Source organism: Mastomys coucha, unplaced genomic scaffold, assembly GCF_008632895.1.
Source record: "Mastomys coucha isolate ucsf_1 unplaced genomic scaffold, UCSF_Mcou_1 pScaffold22, whole genome shotgun sequence".
NCBI classification, from domain to species: Eukaryota; Metazoa; Chordata; class Mammalia; order Rodentia; family Muridae; genus Mastomys; species Mastomys coucha.
The window spans coordinates 84,234,718-84,250,072 of record NW_022196905.1 but is presented as its reverse complement, the minus strand read 5'-3'; the positions used below and the strand labels follow the sequence as shown (position 1 = coordinate 84,250,072).

The 15,355-nt window shown below is 39.3% G+C and overlaps 1 protein-coding gene across 10 annotated transcripts in view; it reads left to right on the top strand.

The window, feature by feature from the left end:
- Cdkl2 (cyclin dependent kinase like 2) overlaps positions 1-15,355 on the top strand; it is a 55,715-nt gene that overhangs the window by 8,064 nt on the left and 32,296 nt on the right. For all 10 annotated transcript variants that reach the window (XR_004123925.1, XR_004123924.1, XM_031390989.1 and 7 more), the window contains exons 3-10: positions 445-639; positions 1,225-1,403; positions 1,917-2,029; positions 4,227-4,372; positions 8,205-8,293; positions 11,659-11,788; positions 13,396-13,691; positions 14,208-14,301. Coding sequence is in view for 8 of the 10 variants with exons in the window: in XM_031390989.1 (XP_031246849.1) it covers positions 445-639; positions 1,225-1,403; positions 1,917-2,029; positions 4,227-4,372; positions 8,205-8,293; positions 11,659-11,788; positions 13,396-13,691; positions 14,208-14,301 (1,242 nt within the window). In the remaining 2 variants the exon portion in view is untranslated. The remainder of the gene's footprint in view (positions 1-444; positions 640-1,224; positions 1,404-1,916; positions 2,030-4,226; positions 4,373-8,204; positions 8,294-11,658; positions 11,789-13,395; positions 13,692-14,207; positions 14,302-15,355) is intronic.

Sequence of the window (15,355 nt, the reverse complement as noted above, 5' to 3'; positions counted from 1 at the left end):
ATCCACCTGCCTCTGCCTCCCAAGTGCTGGTATTAAAGGTGTCCTCCATCACCACCCAGCTGTTCTTGTGATTTTTAAGAAGTGGCTTTAGAGGTCTGGTGTGATGGCTCAAGAGTAAGAGCACTGACTGTTCTTCCAAAGGTCCTGAGTTCAAATCCCAGCAACCACATGGTGGCTCACAACCACCTGTAATGAGATCTGATGCCCTTTTCTGGTGCGTCTGAAGTCAGTTACAGTGTACTTATGTATAATAATAAATAATAAGTTTTAAAAAAAAAGAAGTGGCTTCATTCTGTTCTCTGAGAAGAGAAGAAACATACTTTTACGATGAGCCTTGTTTATGCATTTTATTTCTATGTTTTTCTTACACTAATGTCTTTTAAGTGATAGCTAATTGCTTATAACTTGATCTAAAATTTATTTTATATGTATTTTTAATAACAGCAACTGCGACATGAAAATTTGGTGAATCTGTTGGAAGTATGTAAGAAAAAAAAACGTTGGTACCTAGTCTTTGAATTTGTTGACCACACAATTCTTGATGACTTGAAACTCTTTCCAAATGGACTAGACTATCAAATGGTTCAAAAGTATTTGTTTCAGATTATTAATGGAATTGGATTTTGCCATAGTCACAATGTAAGTATTAAATATGATGCTTATTTTGCTAATCCTTCACTGTATATGAACTAAGATGTGACCTGGTTTAATGAGATTTTTTGTTTGTTTGTTTGTTTGTTTTTGTTTGTTTTTTGAGACAGGGTTTCTCTGTGTAGCTCTGGCTGTCCTGGAACTCATTCTGTAGACCAGGCTGGCCTCAAACTCAGGAATCTACCTGTCTCTGCCTCCCAAGTGCTGGGATTAAAGGCGTGCGCCACCACGCCCGGCGTAGTAGTGTATTAAAACCTATCACAAAGTTTATCTCTTCCATGAATTTTCCTTGACTATTCTTAGTTTTCAACAACTAGTTTGTTTCTTAGTCTTGACAGTAGTGATTGGCTGAGAGTCCTCAGTTGGTTAATGATAGCGAGCTTTACCCAGCATCTTTGCTAGCCTAACAGGTGCTTGTGACAGGAACGTTCTCTTTGGTCCCACTAGGTCCCAGGGCGTTAAGCCCTGGATCGACTTTCCATGTGTTGTATTTCGGTAGTGCTTGTGGCAAGTACACCAATAAATTATTTTTTATTTAACATCTTATGCTCTGTGGATTTTTTTTTGTCTTAGATCATACACAGAGATATAAAGCCTGAGAATATATTAGTTTCCCAGTCTGGTGTTGTAAAATTATGTGACTTTGGATTTGCACGGACATTGGCGGCTCCAGGGGAGGTTTACACCGACTACGTGGCCACCCGGTGGTACAGAGCTCCAGAACTGCTGGTTGGTGATGTCAAGTATGGCAAGTAAGAGTCAGGAATGGTTGGGGGTGGACGTCAACTCTTTGAAAGTGGGATGCGTTTGTAATAAATGATCTGCTTAACAATGAAAGGAAGACCCAGGTTCAGGGTTACTAAGTGAGTTGTGGCCGGGCTGTGGTGGCGCACGCCTTTAATCCCAGCACTTGGGAGGCAGAGGCAGGCAGATTTCTGAGTTCAAGGCCAGTCTGATCTATAGAGTGAGTTCCAGGACAGCCAGGGCTACACAGAGAAACCCTGTCTTCAAGAAAAAAAAAAAAAAAAAAGAAGTTATGTGAGTTGTAATGGTCCCTAGTACTTTCTCCTTTAATATCACATGGTTGAAGTTTCTAGAAATCTCACTTATTAAAATAGAAGGCTAGAAGTAACTTTAAGTGATAAGACTTACTACCATGCCTTTAAAAACCAAAAATAACAACCTAGTGAAATGCCATAGAAGATGCAGGCACGGGGCAGCCGTCGGGATGCCATAGCTTTCATCATGTAACCTTCTGTTTGCAGGGCTGTTGACATCTGGGCCATTGGTTGTCTGGTCATTGAAATGCTTATGGGGCAACCACTATTTCCAGGAGAATCTGATATTGATCAGCTACATCATATTATGACATGTTTAGGTAAGATTATACATCTGTGCTTTTACAGTCTTTTTCTATGTGTGTTTCTATTGTTTTTTTAAGTTGTTCATATATTAAAGATAATGTTTATTTTAGGTGACAATAGGGAGCAAATAGCAAACACATATGTACACACTATACACATCCACACATATGTGTATGCATACATATACATACGTGCTACACAAACACACACACACACACTGACTCTAGTAAGGCTGATCAGTGTAGCAGAAAAGGAGGTGGTTGCTAAAGATAGGTAGAATTATAAATCTAATAGGCAGGAGAATTTTAAAACTATATTAACAATGATTATATTAGCATGCAATCAACTACCTTGAGGTTGCTCAAAGTCACTGCTGATTTTAAAATGTTGCAAAAAATTATAACAATGCAGTGTAATTAAGAGCTCAAAATAACTCAGAAAGTCCTGGTAACCCCGAGCCTAGTTCTGAACATTCTCACCTATGGCCCCTCAACAGCAAAGATGTCTTCATCACTTTTACCCCCGAGTCAGTGAGCATTTGGTGAGGTCCCACTATCCTCTTCATCCTCATCTTTATCTCCAGGATAAGCTGAGAGGAGCAGAGACTTAGGAGATAGCTTGATGTTGCCTTGCATTCAAATTTTAGGTTTTTCCTATTTTCTGAGACAAGGGTCTGTCTGTGAAGCACAGGGTGTCTTCACTCTCCATCCTTCTGCCTAAGCCTCCAAGTCTTTATTGCATCAGCCTTCCAAAGTTTGCGACCACAGATGTGCTCACCATGCCTGGGACCACAGATGTCATTGCCATGCCTGGGACCACAGATATCATTACCATGCCTGTGACCACAGATGTCATCACCATGCCTGTGACCACAGATATCATCACCATGCCCGGGACCACGGATGTCATCACCATGCCTGTGACCACAGATATCATCACCATGCCCGGAACCACGGATGTCATCACCATGCCTGTGACCACAGATATCATCACCATGCCTGTGACCACGGATGTCATCGCCATGCCCGTGACCACGGATGTCGCCATGCCCGTGACCACGGATGTCATCACCACGCCTGTGACCACGGATGTCATCACCACGCCTGTGACCACGGATGTCATCACCATGCCTGTGACCACAGTTGTTTATCACCATGCCTTGCCTCCTAGATTTTGCCTTTTGTCCTCAATGCTTTGGTTGAGATTCTAAAGCTAGATTCTGAGGCTTACATTTGTTAGAATATATAATTCATATTCTAAGATAGATTTTAAAATGAAAAAATAGGTAGGCAGTTGAAATAATTTAATTTTAAGTTTTGAGGTTAAGAATTTATGCCAGGCAATGGTGGCGCAAACCTTTAATCCCAGCACTTGGGAGGCAGAGGCAGGTAGATTTCTGAGTTCAAGGCCAGCCTGGTCTACAGAGTGAGTTCCAGGATAGCCAGGGCTATACAGAGAAGCCCTGTCTTAAAAAAAACAAACAAAAACAAAACAAAAAAACGAATTTATGAAGTATTATATGATTTCTTACAGTAGAATTTTTATATGACTATTGTATCATAGGAAGGAGGGAGAAAAAACAGAGGGGTTTCATCTGTACTGAATGTATATATTAATATTTCACCATTTCATATATTGTATGTATATAGTATTTATAGTTTTAGTATAATAAAGGGTTTATAAAATTTAACTTTTTCATCTATACAGATCATAATATAGTAGGAATTAAAATTGAGATAAAGGTTAAAATGCTCAAATCTAAACTTAGATATAGGTACCCAATCTGTAGAACAAAAATTAAATTCTTAGAGGGAAGAAGTGATTTACCTACACTAGATTCTGTCCATGTGACTATAAATCCTTTGTTTTGGGGCAGGATGGCACATTCTACTGTGGGAAGTTGTAGTACTTCATCTACAGTGGCATAAGATATCTTTTACCTGTCATGTCTTCACAGTTAATTCTGCTTATGGCTGTATTTAAGTTTTTGGATGAATGCTTCAAAATCAGTGTTCCTTTCCTCGTGCTGTCTCGTGTCAGGATACTCTAAGCCTTCCGAGTGGCACTGGCTTAGCAGGTTTGCCACAGTTGGTCTTGCTGTGAGACTCTTAGCGCTCTGCTGCTTGTTTGCCACAGTTGCTCTGCATCCCCTTCTCTCCGCCATTTCTGTCATCTCTTCTGACAAACACGCATGCTGGTTTTTCCTCCTAGGTAATTTAATTCCAAGACACCAGGAGCTATTTTATAAAAATCCTGTGTTTGCTGGAGTAAGGCTGCCTGAGATCAAAGATCTAGAAGCAGAACCTCTTGAGAGCCGCTTCCCTAACCTCCCTGAAGTTGTGATAAGTTTAGCAAAGGTAACTGTAGTTTTTCCTTCTTTGTGATGGGAAATTTGTATAATATAGAGACATGGCTCATGTATGTCTCTCACTCTGTCTCTGTATCTCTCCCTTCCTTCCCGCTTTCCTACTTGATCTTTTAGGTCAACAGTTTCCTCAGATGTTTTTAAATTTTGTATACTAAGAAAAGGTTTAAATAATTGTTACATTGCCAGAGGTACTTCAGAAATAAAAGCCTGAGGTCTTTTTCTTTTATTTTTGAGATTATAATATAATTGCATCATTTCTCCCTTCCCTTTCCTCTGTCTGAATCTTCTTTGCTCACTTTCAAATTATTGGTATCTTTTTTCATTAATTGCTATTATGTACATATATATTACATAATATATATGCATATATATATATATATATATATAATTTCTAAATATAGCCTACTTAGTCTGTACAATGTTATCATGGTTTTAGGGCTGACCATCTGGTATTGAATGTGCTCCAGTTGGTGTGCTCCTCCTTGGGGAAAACTGTCTCTCTGGCTCTCAGCATTCCTTACTTGCTTATAGTTCTTTGTGTAGGGTCAAGGCTTTGCAGAGCTTGAAATTTTTATCTGTCTTAAAATTTCAGAGAACATTTCTAACATGTTCTAAGTTTGAAAACATTCTCATTTAAAAACATAAAAACTGTTTTAAAGAGAAAAACTAAAATGAGAAGTAAATGTAAATTATTAGGAAAGTTACTATGTAGGGGCATAAATTCATAGGCTCATAATCAGTGCTATTATCAAGACATTTTGCTTAGACATTGGGTTTGTTGAAGCTAATTTACAATGACTGTTGCTTTTGTTTGTATCTAGTTTAGGAAACTAGGGATTTCCACTCCATTACCTTGTCACTGAGAGGTGACCCTTTAACATTGTTCAGAAAGTTGTTGTTACTAATTGGTCAGGGTACTGCAAAACAGAATCCTTAAAAGCCAGGCTCCCATGCAACAATTTACTTGATGATTTTGCTGTCTTTAACTCACCAAGAAAAGTTTAGTTAGGGGTTAGAAGGATGGCTGTCAGCAGAATGTGTGCCATACTGAGCATAAAAGCCAGGTGTGATGCTTAGTGCTGTCAAACTTGAAAACATCTGAAGTTACTTGGGAGAAGGGTCTCAGCATGTCTAGGCTGACTACATTAGTTGAGGTAAAAAGACCCGCTCACTGTGGGTGCCACCATTCCCTAGGCAGGGATCTTGGACCATAGGAGTGGAAAAAACAAGCTCAACACTAGCATGCATGCGTTGATTGCTCTCTTCCATCTGTAGATGTATGATTGAGTGCTTCAAGCTCCTGTTGTCTTGACTTCTCCATCATGATGTACTGCACCTTGAATTATGAGCTAAAATAAGCCCCCTTTCCCTTAAATTGCTCTTTTAAATCACAGAAACAGGAAAGGAAACTAGGACACTGGACATGTCTGTAACTCCTCTAGCAATGCAGTTGAGGACTGGGGAGACAGGAAGATACCTACAGCCTAGCCCAGTTGGTGAATTCCAGATTTAGCGAGAGACTGTCTCAAAGATACAAGGTGAAGAGTGATTTAAAAACAAACACTCCACATCAGTGTTGGGTTTCCACGTAACACACACACACACTCAGAGATAATAATGCATTATAGTAAGTTTTATAGGATAATACATGTCTTCCTTTCTCTTTAATCCTCTAATAGATTGAATGGTTTTTTTCTGAAACCATCTTTATGTTTTTTTTAAGAGATTTAAAAATAAGAAAGTTTAAATTCTTGTTTACTATATACATCCCTTTAGAATCATAAAATCTTAAAAACACTTTGTTTTAGGTTTTTTGTTTTTTGTTTTTTTTTCTGAGATAGGGTTTCTCTGTGTAGCCCTATCTGTCCTGGAACTGCTCTGTAGACCAGGCTGGTCTTGAACTCACAGAGATCCACCTACCTCTGCCTCCTGAGTGCTGGGATTAAAGGCATGTACCACCACTCCCCCTACTGTTTTACAATTTTAAAGAGATTTTTTTGTTTGTTTGTTTGTTTGGTTGGTTTGGTTTTTCCAGATAGGGTTTCTCTATATAGCCCTGGCTGTCCTGGAACTCTCTGTAGACCAGGCTGGCCTCGAACTCAGAAATCTGCTTGCCTATGCCTCCCAAGTGGTGGGATCAAAGACGTGTGCCACCACCTGATTTATTTTATTTTTAATTATGTGCATGTGTGCTTAGGTATGTATACATTAGTGATGGTTCCCACAAAGGCTGGAGGCATTGGATTCCCTGGAACTGGAGTGACAGGCAGTTGTGAGCTGCCCAATGGGAATGGGGCTGGGCTGTGAAACAAACTTAGATCCTTGTGCTCTTAAACGCTGAGCCTTCTCTCAGGTCTCTGATATATACTTTTGTAGCACAGAAAGCAGGAAGGGTAGAAGCAGGATAGGTCATATGTATCTAGATTTACCAGCTCTTTGATACTCTTGTTTAACTTCACACTACCGCCTACTTCTTTTTTGCAGTGCCTCCAAGCGAATTATATAGTAAAAGTTTCAGAATCAGCCACAGAACTTAAAAGTATCTACAGAATCTGTTCTGTCTTTATTGATGTTGAGGGGTTTCAGTGGGTGGGAGTAGGACCTTGTGTAATGAAGCCATCTGCGTGAAGCACCTGGCACAGTGGCAGGACAGAGAGGGCTTTTCCCGTTCTGCAATAGCTTGTGTTCTAAAGAATTTACAGAAGGTCTGTGGTGCTCTTTTGTTGCTGTTGGGATGAGGTGACACTATGTTGCCAGTCTGCCTCCAGCTTGCATCAATGCTCCTACCTCTGGTTGCTACAGACTCGGGTTACAGGTGTGCACTGCACACTTCAACTGGCATTTTGTTGTCTAAATTTTAATTAGCAAACAATTTCTTTTGTTTGTTTGTTTGTTTGTTTTTGTTTTTTCAAGACAGGGTTTCTCTGTGTAGCTCTGGCTGTCCTGGAACTCACCAAGTGCTGGGATTAAAGGCGTGTGCCACCACTGCCCAGCTCATACTTCCTCTAACAAGGCCACACCTCCTAATAGGGCCACTCCCCATGGCTAAGTGTATTCAAACCACCATAGATATAAAGAAAATCTACAGATGATTCAGCATATAAAGTTCTGAAGCCTGCTGACTTGGGTTTAGTTCCTGGGAACTACATGGAGAAAGGAGAAGGCCAACTCCTGCAGGTGTCCTCTGACCTCCACAAGTGCACTGTGTCTTGTGTGCATGCATACAAGACATATACACACCTACACACAGACATGTCGCAATACGTGTTATTTTTTAAAAACTAAAACCAGGAAAATTTCTAAGTTGCCATTGGTTGATGTTTTTGTTTGTTTTGTTTTATGTTTTTGGATTTTTGGGACAAGGTGTTGTTATGTTACCCAGGTTGGCCTTGAACCTATAACTCGTCCCTCAGTCTTCCAAGTGTTAGGAAAACAAGTATGTACTACCATAGCTGGCAGTTGCTCTTATACTTATTTAATCTCTTTTGTTTAAACCTTGTATTGTGTTGAGGAACCAGGTTGTGTTGTATAACCCCCACTAGTGAAGTCCAACTTGTTCTGCTGCCTGTATTTTGTATAGACAAATAGTAGAGTTAGAGGCAGAAATCAATTTTTTTTTTCTTGGAAAGACTACTTCTTAGTAATTTGTGCAATTGTTTGCATCTGTAGATACTGAATGCCTGCTGGGTCTGTTTGTGTGACATAAACCCACTGGTGGCCACTGTTGTGATTTGTATCTTATACTGTTCACTGGTTCTAAAGAAGAAACTCTCTACACAGCTGTTCTTGAAGAAGACTTGTATGTGTTCTTGATTTTTCAGAAATGCTTGCATATTGACCCAGACAAAAGGCCCATCTGTGCTGACCTTCTACATCATGATTTCTTTCAAATGGATGGATTTGCTGAGAGGTACAGTACTGGCCTATGCTCTGCAGGCTGCAGGGACCAGGGTCAAAGGGAAGGCTCCACAGCCAGTCTTACTCATTATCACTCCCTCTGCAGGACGTCAGCCTTCTGTGTCCTACTCCATTCGCCCTTGGCAGGAGTGCAGTCCCCAGGTGTTTCCTGTATTTATTAAACTGGAACTGCTGGATTTCATGAAACAGACTCTTTTCTGTCTTCATTCAGATCACTAAACTCTGTGGTGTTGCTGTATCTGTGCAGTTGCCATTTCCTGTTGCTGCCAGACTCATGCTACACCAGGCCCTGGGGTCCTGCTCATGTGCTGAGTCCTTGCTACATTAGTCTTGTGTGTGCCAGTGCTGCCTCAGTGAGTGCTTCTCCAGGTGTTAGTGTTAGCACTGCTGAGCAAACAAGGCAGTGAGACGAGTGGCTGTGGCTACAGATTTGTCTGTGCGAGATATATATGTATAAAATTATGTGCATCCATGTGTATGTGCACACAAATGAAGGTACTCTTGGGGGTCACGAGAGGGCAGAAGACGTGGAACTGGAGTTAGAGACAATGGTGAGCCTCCTGACATTGGTGCTAGGAACCAAACTCAGAACTTCTGCAAGAGCAGCACACATTCTTTAATGCTGAGCTATCTCTCCTGTCCTAAAGCTTTGCCATTTTGCAAATCTCTTTAAAAAAAAAATCTAGCTTAGTATAAGACATCTGGATTCTTATATTTGCCTTTATATTAATTTGTGAACTTTGTATGTTATTTTTGTTTGAAGAAACAAATTTGTGTGTGTGTGTGTGTGTAATAGTCTTTTGAGGTGATTTAGTAGTCTTTGATTCTATGTCAAACTTAGATAGTATACCAGAACTTGGCAGTTGTAATTTCTTCCTTCTATCTTTCTTCCCCCTGTTCCTCTTTCCATTCCTTGTTTGTATTTTTTATTATTCAAAGCAGGGTCTTGCATTGTACTTCGGCTGTTCTGAAACTCGCTCAGTAGCCCCTGCCTAGGCTTCTCCTGCCTTGAGTGTTGGGATTTATAGATGTATGACCCCATGCTTAGCTATAGTAGTCCCTTTATTTAAAGTTTATTTTTTATTTATATTGTCTATCATGTGTGTGTGTGTGTCTGTCATGTGTATGTGTGTATCGTGTGTGTGTGAATCTATCATGTGTGTGTGAGTCTGTCATATGTGTATGTGAGTCTATCGTGTGTGTGTGAGTCTATCGTGTGTGTGTCTATCATGTGTATGTGTGTGTCTATCATGTGTGTGTGATTCTATCATATGTGTGTGCCTATCATGTATGTGTTTGTCTATCATATGTGTGCGTGAGTCTATCATATGTGTGTGTCTATCATATGTGTGTGTGAATCTATCGCGTGTGTGAGTCTATCATATGTGTATATGTATGTCTATCATGTGTGTGAGTCTATCATGTGTGTGTGTCTATCATGTGTGTGTGAGTCTATCATGTGTATGAGTCTATCATGTGTGTGTGTGTCTATCATGTGTGTGTGTATCTATCATGTGTATGTGTTTGTCTATCACATGTGTGTATGAGTCTATCATATGTGTTTCTATCATGTATGTGTGTCTACCATATGTGTGTGAGTCTATCATATGTGTGTGTCTATCATATGTGTGAGTCTATCATATGCGTGTATCTATCATATATGTGTGTGAGTCTATCATGTGTGTGTCTATCACGTGTGTGTCTAGCATGTGTGTGTGTCTATCATGTGTGTGTCTATCATATATGTGTATGTGTCTATCATGTGTGTGTCTATCATATATGTGTGTGAGTCTATCATGTATGTGTGTATGAGTCTGTTGTGTGTGTGTGTGAGTCTATCATGTGTGTATGTCTATCATATGTGTGTGTCTATTATGTGTGTATATGTGTGTCTATCATATGTGTGTGTGAGTCTGTCATATGTGTGTGTGAATCTGTCATATGTGTGTGAGTCTATCGTGTGTGTGAGTCTATCATATGTGTGTGAGTCTATCATGTGTGTGTGTCTATCGTGTGTGTGTATGTGTGAGTCTATCATATGTGTGTGAGTCTATCATGTGTGTGTGTGAGTCTATCATGTGTGTGTGCTCACGGGGGCTGGAAGATTGTATTAGATGCTGTGCAGCTGATGGTTTAGACAGTTGTCCCTGCCCGAGGTGGCTGCTGGCAATGTGATGTAGGTCCTCTGGGAAGCAGCAATTACTCTGCACTGCTGAGGCCTCTCTCCAGGCCTCTCTAGTAGTTTCTAAAAGACGGGCTGCAGTGTGAAATCCAAACCATGTCAATGAACTTTGCTTTCTCTGTTGCATTAAGTCTATTTTTGTCTGATCTTCTGATCTGATGTTTTATCTGTGCACGCTTTTGTGATATACTTTCACCATTTGAAGCATATTGATAATGTTGAATTATGTGGACCTTTAAAATGTAGGTATGTTTCTTTATATAATATAAAAAATTATACTCCATCTTACCAGAAAACTTTTGAACTATTGAAAGACCTCTAAGATCCCAAGTTAACTGAATTGTAATTTTTTACATGGAAATTTTATTGTTTACAGAAATGTTTTCAGTTGATTTCCTTGCAGTGAGTAGTTCACCTTGATCATTTTCAAAGCAGAATATCTGCCACATTCCCATCTGAATAAGGTTGTTCTCAATGTTAGTCCTTTAAGCAAAGACTGTGTGTGGTTTGACCTGTGTTTGGGCTACCACTTGAGTGCTTCCCTTAAGACAACCAGTACAGGGGCTGAAGAGATGGCTCAGTGAGTAAGAACACTGACTGCTCTCCCAAAGGTCCTGAGTTCAAATCCCAGCAACCACATGGTGGCTCACAACCATCTATAATGGGATCTGACTCCCTCTTCTGGTGTGTCTATATAATAATAAATAAATTAAAAAAAAAAAAAAAAAAGACAACCAGCGCAGCCCATGGTTCTTGTCTTCTTGTTACTCAAGCTGAAGAGAGATGCTGTTCAAGGCTTCATTTAGCTTTAATAAAATTGACCCTTCTCCCTGCTTCACTCTGAGCATCCTTAAGTGACCTCCCACCTACCCACACACGCACAGTGAATGCGTGGCTGTGAGGTGCTCAGGACTGCTAGTGTGGTTTGGGGCCGTGCTTGGTAAGATGCCTGTCACAGCCTCATCCTGCATTGTTTACTAGGACCAGTGCTCACAGGCTGTTGCAGACAGTCTCGTGCTGAGTCTCCTGAGAGTCTTTAGGAGCTAGTCATCTTTTTCTCATTTTAAATAAAATGGATTAGTTTAATCTGAATTTTAAATAATTATCTTGAGTTTTTTCCTAGGTTTATCTTTCTCATTAATTCTATTTTAATTGAGAAATATACTTTCATATAGGTTTTCTCAAGAATTGCAGTTAAAAATAGAGAAAGATGCCAGGAATAATTCTTTACCTAAAAAGTCTCAAAACAGAAAGAAAGAAAAAGACGATGCCTTAGGTGAAGAAAGAAAAACACTTGTGGTACAGGTAAATGTTCATGCTTTAATGTTTAAATCTGTGGAAGAAAATAATGAAGAGTTACAATTTTTAAAAAATTAGATGTATTCATTTTCTTTTATATATGAGTATTTAACCTGTGCATATGTGAACCACATATAGGCTTGGGACCTGTAAAGATCAGAAGAGGGCATTGGATCCTATAGAACTGCAATTTCCTATGGTTTGTGAGCCACCGTGTGGGTGCTGAGGATCAAACCCTGGCCCTCTACAGAGCAACAAGTGCTCTTAGCCACTGAGCAGTCTCTGCAGCCCAGCGGTTTTCAGTTGATTGCCCTGCAGATCTTTCCTTTAAGATCTTTAATGAGGATCTTAAAGTTTTAAAACATTTAGTAAATTGTTAACTTTCAACTTGGTTGCAAAAAATACCTGAATAAACAAAAAGGTAGTGTCTTTCCTATAGACAGTAATTAAAAAAAACATATATATTATATTTTAAGTGTTCAACAGGTATTAGAAGGTACAATAGTGCTGCTTAGAAAATCACCTTACATAAAATAATGACTTGAAGGATATAAGGAAATGTTGTGTTCTGGGCCAAAGATGAATAACCATAACCATGCCCCAGGAAAATATATTTGAGTTACCCTGCATGATCTGCTTTGCTATATGATCTCTATAGCCACAGAATGGAGAAGGTCATAAGTCAGAGCGTTCACTAAACACACTGGTAGTTGTTAGGCTACAGCAGCTGGACATCTTTTTTTGTGTTACAGGCGTTATCTTACAGCCTTTAGCCCTTGGGTTGGTAGAAGCTAGAAGTCTAGCAGTACAACCTCAGTTTACTGAGTAGTCTTGAGGAAGCTGGGTCAGATGCAGAATGTAAGTGGCTATGAAAGGGAGTAAGATAATCCAAGATCATTTTGGCTGTAGACTATATTCTATAGTCACAGGTCTCACCTGGTCAGTCTATAAAATTTGTGGTACAGATGCAGCTTCAACAAGAATTTCAGTTCCACACACTCATCCAAGAATACTGAACATCTCTGTCCATGTACATGCATAAACATACATGCATATGCACATGCTCACACACATGCACGCACAGGTGCATAAACACATCACATGCAGACACACTCACACATACACTGGGGAGCAAATGCATGCAACTTAGTCTACTTTTCTTCCTTAATAGTAGAAAATAAAGATTCTAGAATTCTCTTAGAATTCTAGTAACATTTTAAACTTGTGAGTCTGATATTTAGTTAAAAGTTTACTTTCCTGCTATGTCCTTGATGATGTTTCCACTACTATTAAGTGAACCAAAGAAGAGTTTTCAATTTTATTTTGGCTGATTCTGAATATGTAAGAACAAAAGCAGCAGTCTCCTTGTATTCCTCTTCTATTTTACTCTCAAACTGAAATATATACTCATAGACACAGACATATCTACTATCTGTCTATCTTCTGTCTGTTTAACATCTATCAAGCTGGTATTCATCACATACAGTCTTCTTGTATTTTCACAATAACTATTTGAATAAAAGTCTTGACTTAATTTTAATACTATAGGTAGAATAAGGATGCAAAGTTTATTTTCAGATCATTAACTTGTTAACATTTTTATTAATGGTCAGGATACCAATGCTGATCCCAAAATTAAGGATTCTAAAGTGTTTAAAGTAAAAGGGTCAAAAATTGATGTTGAGAAAACGGAAAAAGGAAGTAGAGCTTCAAATGCCAACTGTCTCCATGACAACGGGACAAACCATAAAGGCGTGCCTTCCACAAGCCTCAGAGATTGCAGCAATGTCAATATTGATCACTCAAGGAATCCAGGAACAGCGATTCCTCCCCTCACACACAATCTTTCTGCAGTTGCTCCTGGCATTAATGCTGGAATGGGGACTATTACTGGAGTTCAGAATTACAGGTATGAATGAGCAATGAGACAAAAAATGCTTGTTAATTTGTTCACATTGTTTTACTGTCAAAATTCTGGATGCAATTTCTACTTATAGAATAGCCCTTTATAATGAGAACTTATTAGAATTTTCCAAAAAAAGAAAGTATTCACCTGAGTTCTAAGAAGGTATTTTTACTGTTGTTTACAATGAAGAGAGGCTATAGCAGTTTAGTTTAATAATATGAAAGGCTGTCATTACTAAAAGGAATATTTCGTTGTGGCACCTGCTGCTGCATGGAATGCTGGTGAGCACTGAGCAGCACTCAGAAGCTCTTTTGGCATTTCCTGAAAGGAGCAGCTACAGGAAACCCAAGTGATGTGAGAAACTGTTAAATGTCGCATCAGATTTCTGTGCATTGTGTATTTGAGAATATGAGAATACACATTAAGTTCTAATTAAACTATATATCATTTAGCATGATGTCATTGATTTTACATTTGAAAATAATTATTGATGATTCTAACTTAAATTTTTTGTTACAGAGTGGATGAGAAAACTAAGAAATACTGTAATCCATTTGTTAAACCAAATCAGCCTTCTCCATCAGGGATTTATAATATGAATGTGAGCACATCCGTAAGTAACTGTTCTCTGCTGCAAAAGAGCAAGCACCCATTGCCTTTAGACCTGCACTGCTCGTAAGCATGGGAGTGAAGACTTAAGTTTTACTTGGAGACATAGAGTAAAACCTGAGTTACGCAATGTCGTCCTCACTTGTCAGAGTTGTAATTCGAAATTCCCAATGTGTAAATAAATAGTCTAAGACTGGTCGGAAGATTCTCTCACAATGCCATCTCATTTATTTTTGGCAGCATAAAGGATTTTCTTTCTTTCTTTTTTTTTATTTTCGAGACAGGGTTTCTCTGTGTAGTCCTAGCTGTCCTGGAACTCACTCTGTAGACCAGGCTGGCCTCGAACTCAGAAATCCGCCTGTCTCTGCCTCCCAAGTGCTGGGATTAAAGACCTGCACCATCACCACCCGGTGAGGATTTTCTTAACTTAGTACTGCAGTTCCATTCTTGTTGAAGAGGAAATAAGAAGATACCTTGTCTTACTATCCTACTAGATTTTTGGTGAAAGTATTTTGTATAATCACATAACCATTTATGATTGTTCTGCTGTATAGAAAACACAAATTGAATCAATTAAATCTTTGTGGAGTTCATGGTCTAGTAGATGAGCAAGGTAAAGACACAATGGCGTATTTAATATGAGAGACGTGTGTATGGTTCAGAGATAGCATGGGAAGGAGCATCGTTCTCAGCAGTGCCCCAGCAGGCTGGTCCAAGACCACACCACGTAGTTATCTCTTTTCCTGATCAAAACTCTCACTTGGCCTCTGTTCTCTGTGGAAGGGCCAGAATCCTGATAGGTATTAGATCCCTGCATGAGTTAAGTCTCCAACCCTGTATTCCACCTCTGTTTTCCTCAGTCTGTTCCAACTGTCGATTCCTTTTTTACTTTTATGTGATGGTCAGATATACCCCTCCTGGCCTTTGGGCTTTTACACTTATTGTCTGTCCTGCCTTGGAACATTCTTCTCCTAGACAATCCAGCAGATATATTTTTTTTATTAGATATTTTCTTTATTTACATGTAAATTTCTCCATTCCCAGTTTCCCCTCTAAAA